The sequence below is a fragment of the Scomber japonicus genome, chromosome 11 (assembly GCF_027409825.1).
Source record: "Scomber japonicus isolate fScoJap1 chromosome 11, fScoJap1.pri, whole genome shotgun sequence".
Lineage (NCBI taxonomy): Eukaryota > Metazoa > Chordata > Actinopteri > Scombriformes > Scombridae > Scomber > Scomber japonicus.
The window spans coordinates 1,092,209-1,098,208 of record NC_070588.1 but is presented as its reverse complement, the minus strand read 5'-3'; the positions used below and the strand labels follow the sequence as shown (position 1 = coordinate 1,098,208).

Here is a 6,000-nt window from a genome sequence, read left to right as displayed (position 1 = left end):
GCGAGCGGTCAACGTGGCGGGAGGGAAAGCGACCCGAGCGAACCCAGCGACCCCGTGCTCTGCAAGGAGAGACTCAGTAAGACACACTTCACCTGAAGAGAGACGAACATCAAGCAGTCATTCAATTAAACATGATTTAGAAACATCGTTAAACTTACTGTCCTTCCTCCCTTCCTTCCTTCCATCTTTCCTTCCTTCCTTCCTTTATTCCGTCCTTCTTTCCTTCCTTCCTGCCTGCCTTCCTTCCTTCCTTCCTTCCTTCCATCTTTCATTCCTGTCTACTCTTCCTTCTCCTCCTTCTTTTCCTCCCTTTCTTCCTTCTATCTGTCCTTCCTCCCTTCCTTCCTTCCATCTTTCCTTCCTTCCTTCCTTTATTCCTTCCTTCTTTCCTTCCTTCCTTCCATCTTTCTTTCCTGTCTACTCTTCCTTCTCCTCTTTCTTTTCCTTCCTTTTTTCCTTCTATCTATCCTTCCTCCCCATTCTTCCTTGAACCCCTCAGACCCGCCTACCGCTCCTCGCTGGTTGGACGTGGTTAGCATCAGCAGGAACAGCGCCGACTTGAAATGGACAGCCCCCGAGCGTGACGGAGGCTCCCCCATCACCAACTACGTGGTGGAGAAGCGAGACGTCAGGCGTAAAGGATGGCAGACCGTGGACACCACCGTCAAAGAGCTGAAGTCCAGCGTGTCTCCGCTCAACGAGGGCTCGCTCTACGTGTTCCGCGTGGCGGCGGAGAACGCCGTCGGCCTCAGTCCGTTCTGCGAACTGGGAGACTCGGTCCTGGCCAAAGACACTTTCAGTAAGTCACAGAGGAAGTGAAGCTGCATGGAGACTGTGTTCTGTGTTTCCTGGAAGAGGAAGTTAAGGTGTTGATTGTGTTCCTTGCAGCTACTCCTGGGCCTCCGTACGCGCTGGCCGTCAGCGCTGTGAGCAAACGATACGTGGACCTGAACTGGGAGGAGCCGAAGAACGACGGTGGTAGACCCATCCTCAGGTAACCCCTAACCCAGCCACAAAATACCAGAACAGTAGCTTTAGAGGGAGGGAGGGAGGAAGAAGGAAGGAAAGAAGGGAGGAAGGAAGGATGGAGGAAGGAGGGTAGGAGGGAGGGAGGAAGGAAGGTAGGAAGAAGGAAGGAAAGAAGGGAGGATGGAAAGGACGGAAGGAAGGAAGGATGGAGGCCACAAAACACCATAACAGCAGCTTTAGAGGGAGGGAGGAAGGAAGGGAGGGAGGGAGAGAGGGAGGAAGAAGGAAGGAAAGAAGGGAGGAAGGAAGGATGGAGGAAGGAGGGAGGGAGGGAAGGAGGAAGGAAGGAAATGAGGGAAGGAAGGAAAGAAGGGAGGAAGGAAGGAAGGGAGGGAGGATGGAGGAAATAAGGAAGGAAGGTAGGAGGGAGGGAGGGAGGAAAGAAGGAAGGGAGGGAGGATGAAAGGAGGGAAGGAAGGGAGTAAAGGAAAAGAGGGAAGGAAGGGAATAAAGGAAGAATCGGACAGAAGGAAGAAAGGGGGATGAAGGAAGGAAGGAAGGGAGGAAATAAGGAAGGACGGAGGAAAGAAGCAAGGAAGGAAAGAAGTAAGGAAGGAAGGAAGGTAGGAGGGAGGGAAGAAAGGGGATGGAGGAAGGACAGAAGGAAAGGAAATAAGGGAGGAAGGAAGGACGGAGGAAAGAAGAAAGGGGATGGAGGAAGGACGGAGGAAAGAAGTAAGGAAGGAAGGAAGGTAGGAGGGAGGGAAGAAAGAAGAAAGGGGATGGAGGAAGGACAGAATGAAGGGAGGAAAGGAGGAAAGGAAATAAGGGAGGAAGGAAGGACGGAGGAAAGAAGTAAGGAAGATAGGAAGGTAGGAGGGAGGGAAGAAAGGGGATGGAGGAAGGACAGAAGGAAGGGAGGAAAGAGAGAAGAAGGAAAAAAAGAGAGAAGGAGAGAGGAAGGAAGGAAGGAAGGAACGAAATAAGGAAAGAAAGAAAGAAGGGAAGAAGGAAGGAAGGAAGGAAGGAAGGAAAGAAAGAAGGAAAGAAAGAAAGAAAGAAAGAAGGGAGGATGGAGGAAATAAAGAAGGAAGGTAGGAGGGAGGAAGGAAAGAAGATTAAAAAGTGTTACTCCCTGCCGGTTGGCGTCTGCCATGTTCCAGTATGAACGTTGTCTTCTCTCTCTCCGTCCTGCAGGTATTCCATCGAGAAGAAGGAGAAGCTGGGGACTCGGTGGGTGAAGTGTGGAAAGACTTCGGGTCCCGACTGTAAGTACCGAGTGACGGACGTGATCGAAGGGACGGAGGTTCAGTTCCAGGTCCGAGCTGAGAACGAGGCCGGGGTCGGACATCCCAGCGAACCCACAGAGATCCTCACCATCGAAGATCCAACAGGTAGGATGACATCACAGCCCTTCTCCACTCCTTCTTTTCCTTCCTTCCTTCCATCTTTCCTTTTTTCCTTCCTTCCTTCCATCTTTCCTTTTTTCCTTCCTTCCTTCCTCCCTTTCTTCCTTCCATCATTCCTTCCTTCCTTCCTTCTTTCCTTCCTTCCTTCCTTCCTGCCTGCCTGTCTTATTTTCCTGCCTTTCTTCCTTCTATCTGTCCTTCCTCCCTTTTTTCCTTCCATCTTTCCTTCCTTCCTTCCTTCCTTCCTTCCTTCCTTCCGTCTTTCATTCCTGTCTACTCTTCCTTCTCCTCCTTCCTTCCTCCCTTTCTTCCTTCCATCTTTCCTTCCTACCTTCCTTTCTTCCTTCCATCTTTCCTTCCTGCCTGCCTTCCTTCCTTCCTTCCTTCCTGCCTTCCTTCCTTCTGTCTTTCATTCCTGTCTACTCTTCCTTCTCCTCCTTCTTTTCCTTCCTTTCTTCCTTCTATATGTCCTTCCTCCCTTTTTTCCTTCCATCTTTCCTTCCTTCCTTCCTTCCTTTCATCTTTTTAATGATCCGGCCCATGTGAGATTAAATTGGCCCTTAAATGAATCAGAGTTTGACTCCTCTGAAGTAAAACCCCGTCTCGTCCCCTCCAGGCGTTCCCTCTCCTCCCGTTGAGCTGCACGTAACCGGCGCCAGCAGAGACTTCCTGTCCATCGCCTGGAAACCTCCGCAGAGAGACGGCGGCTGCCCCATCAGCGGCTACCACATCGAGATGTGCGAGGCCGGGACAGAGAAATGGATGAGGGTCAACTCCCGTCCAGTGAAGGAGCTGAAGTACCGCGTGGAGGAGGGCATCGTCCCTGAGAAAGAGTACATCCTGAGAGTCAGAGCCATCAACGCCGTCGGAGTCAGCGAGCCGTCGGACATCTCTGAGAACGTCTTCGCCAAAGAGTCCGACTGTAAGAACGTCTGCTGAGTCTCACGCACACACACGCCAGCTTCACATTAACACAGCTGTTTGATTTTTTTTGATCAAATATGATTGATTTCAAATATGACAGACAAAAGATATACAATTCTGACATGAAACAGTAAAGTCTAGTTCCTGTACATTCAGAACAACTTCCCAATGCCCCCCACCCACAGGTACTGGATCATCAGTAACCTTCCATAAATCCAGACATCCACACAAAAAGTAAATAAAAAATTAAAAAGATAAAAACACAAACAAACAAACAAGGTACATATACATTTGGGTTACTTAGATATGTTAGTAGCTGCCGTGCCTTCCACAAAGGAAATAAATGGCTGCCAAATGACATAACATTTTCTGGTGAACCCTCTTACAGTATATGTAATTTTTTCTAAATGAACATGACTCATAACCTCCCTGGTCCATTGGCCATATGTCGGGGGGAGAGCATCCTTCCATTTTAAACAGGATAAGTCTCCTAGCCAACAAAGAGCAGAAGGCCATCATGTTTAGGTGGTGCCGAGAAAAAGTGGCATCTACCGGAGCCACACCAAACAGTGAGAGGGTCAGGGGAGATGGGTATACTGTTTTTCCACAAATATCCGGAGAAGGCCTCAAAGACAGACTGCCAAAAACTGTCCAGCTTGGGGCAACAGTTGTTTGATTTGACCGCTGTTGTTTTCTGTGTTTCCAGGCAACCCGACGCTTGACTTCCAGACTCTGGACCTGGTCGTCGTGGAAACTGAAAAGCTGCACATCCCAGTTCCCTTCAAAGCCGTCCCGTCGCCCAGAATCACCTGGCACAAAGACGGCAAGGAGCTGAAGGCTGACGATCGCCTCGGCTTCAGGTCAGAGTTTAGTCTCATCAGGCTCCTCAAAGTCCAGACATGCAATCACTAAGTCAAGATTTTAGTTTCTATTCAGTCCCTGAGTTCATATTACTTCACAGATATTAACCAATAAAGTCTTGTCAAGTGTAAAAGAAAGACAATTAATCATCAAGAAGGGAGGAAGGAAGTGAGGAAAGGAGGAAATAAGGAAGGAAGGTAGGAGGAAGGAAAGAAGGAAGGAAAAAGGAAGGAAAGGACGGAAGGAAGGGTGGAAGGGAGGAAGGAAGGAAGGAGGGAGGAAAGAAGGGAGGGAGGGAGGGAGGGAGGGAGGAAGGAAGTGAGGAAAGGAAAGAAGGAAGGTAGGATGGATGGAGGAAATAAGGAAGGAAGGAAGGTAAGAAGGAGGGAGGGAGGGAGGGAGGACGGAAGGAAGGAAGTGAGGAAAGGAAAGAAGGAAGGTAGGATGGATGAAGGAAATAAGGAAGGAAGGTAGGAGGGAGGGAGGGAGGGAGGAAAGAAGAAAGGGAGGAAGGAAGGTAGGAGGGAGGGAGGGAGGAAGGAAAGGAGGGAGGGAGGGAGGAAGGAAAGGAGGGAGGGAGGGAGGAAGGAAGGAAGAATGAAGGAAAGAAGGGAGGAAGGAAAGGACGGAAGGAGGGAGGGAGGGAGGGAGGAAAGAAGGAAGGGAGGGAGGGAGGAAAGAAGGAAGGGAGGAAGGAAAGAAGGGAAGAAGGGAGGGAGGAAAGAAGGAAGGGAGGGAGGAAGGAAGAATGAAGGAAAGAAGGGAGGAAGGAAAGGTGGGAAGGAAGGAAGGAGGGAGGAAGGGAAGGAAGGAAAGAAGGGAGGAAGGAAGTGAGGAAAGGAAAGAAGGAAGGGAGGATGGATGGAGGAAATAAGGAAGGAAGGTAGGAGGGAGGAAAGAAGAAAGGGAGGAAGGAAGGAAGGAAGAAGGAAGGGAGGAAGGAAAGTTAGGAAGGAAGGAAGGATGGAGGAAATAAGGAAGGAAGGTAGGAGGGAGGGAGGGAGGAAAGAAGGGAGGAAGGAAAGGATGGAAGGAAGGAAGGATGGAGGAAGGATGGAGGAAGGGAAGGAAGGAAAGAAGGGAGGAAGGGAGGAAGGAAGGTATGAGGGAGGGAGGAAGGAAGGTATGAGGGAGGGAGGTAGGAGGAAAGAAGAAAGGGAGCAAGGAAAGTTGGGAAAGAAGGAAGGATGGAGGGAGGGAGGAGGGGAGCAAGGAAGGAAGGAGGGAGGAAAGGAAGGAAGGAAAGAAGGGAGGAAGGAAGTAAGGAGCAGTGGCTGATGGGATTGTTTGTCCTCAACAGGAAGGAGTATATTTCCTGTCACCTGGAAGTGGAGAGCAGTCTTCATTCGGATGCAGGACAGTACAAAGTCACTCTGGAGAACAAGCTGGGAGCCGCTAGCGCTACCATCAACGTCAAAGTCATCGGTACTTAAACGCACCACATGACAACCTCCAACCAATCACTGAGCTTCATGCTGGAATGCTTTCTTCTTCTAAAGCTCTCACATTTCTCTCATGTCACAAACTGCATCTTCATTTGTGGATGAATTTGGTTCATAAAAATCTATAGAGTAAAAACTAGGGCTGCCAAACGATGAATTTTTTTAATCGAGATTAATCGCAGAGTTTCCATAGTTAATCACGATTAATGGCGTTTTGAATTGCATATTTAAAATCCTGTTATTTTCCATTTGAAGGCAGTTTTAAGCCCATAATGTAAAGCATTTCTTACCAGAGTGTCTTAACTGGGAATCAATCTTTGTTAATACCTCAGAAAAACATCGGTGAATGCCACAAATTCACTTAAATCATTCAAATGAGAAACCTAAAGACGAAT

The 6,000-nt window shown here is 49.1% G+C and overlaps 1 protein-coding gene across 1 annotated transcript in view; it reads left to right on the top strand.

Moving 5' to 3' along the window:
• The window catches only part of ttn.2 (titin, tandem duplicate 2), a 267,045-nt gene that overhangs the window by 179,159 nt on the left and 81,886 nt on the right, over positions 1-6,000 (top strand). Inside the window, 8 exon segments of the mRNA XM_053329075.1 lie at positions 1-22; positions 25-76; positions 500-799; positions 889-994; positions 2,167-2,363; positions 2,995-3,300; positions 4,009-4,162; positions 5,464-5,588. The exon segment at positions 1-22 is cut by the window's left edge and continues 226 nt beyond it. Coding sequence (XP_053185050.1) covers positions 1-22; positions 25-76; positions 500-799; positions 889-994; positions 2,167-2,363; positions 2,995-3,300; positions 4,009-4,162; positions 5,464-5,588 — 1,262 coding nt within the window.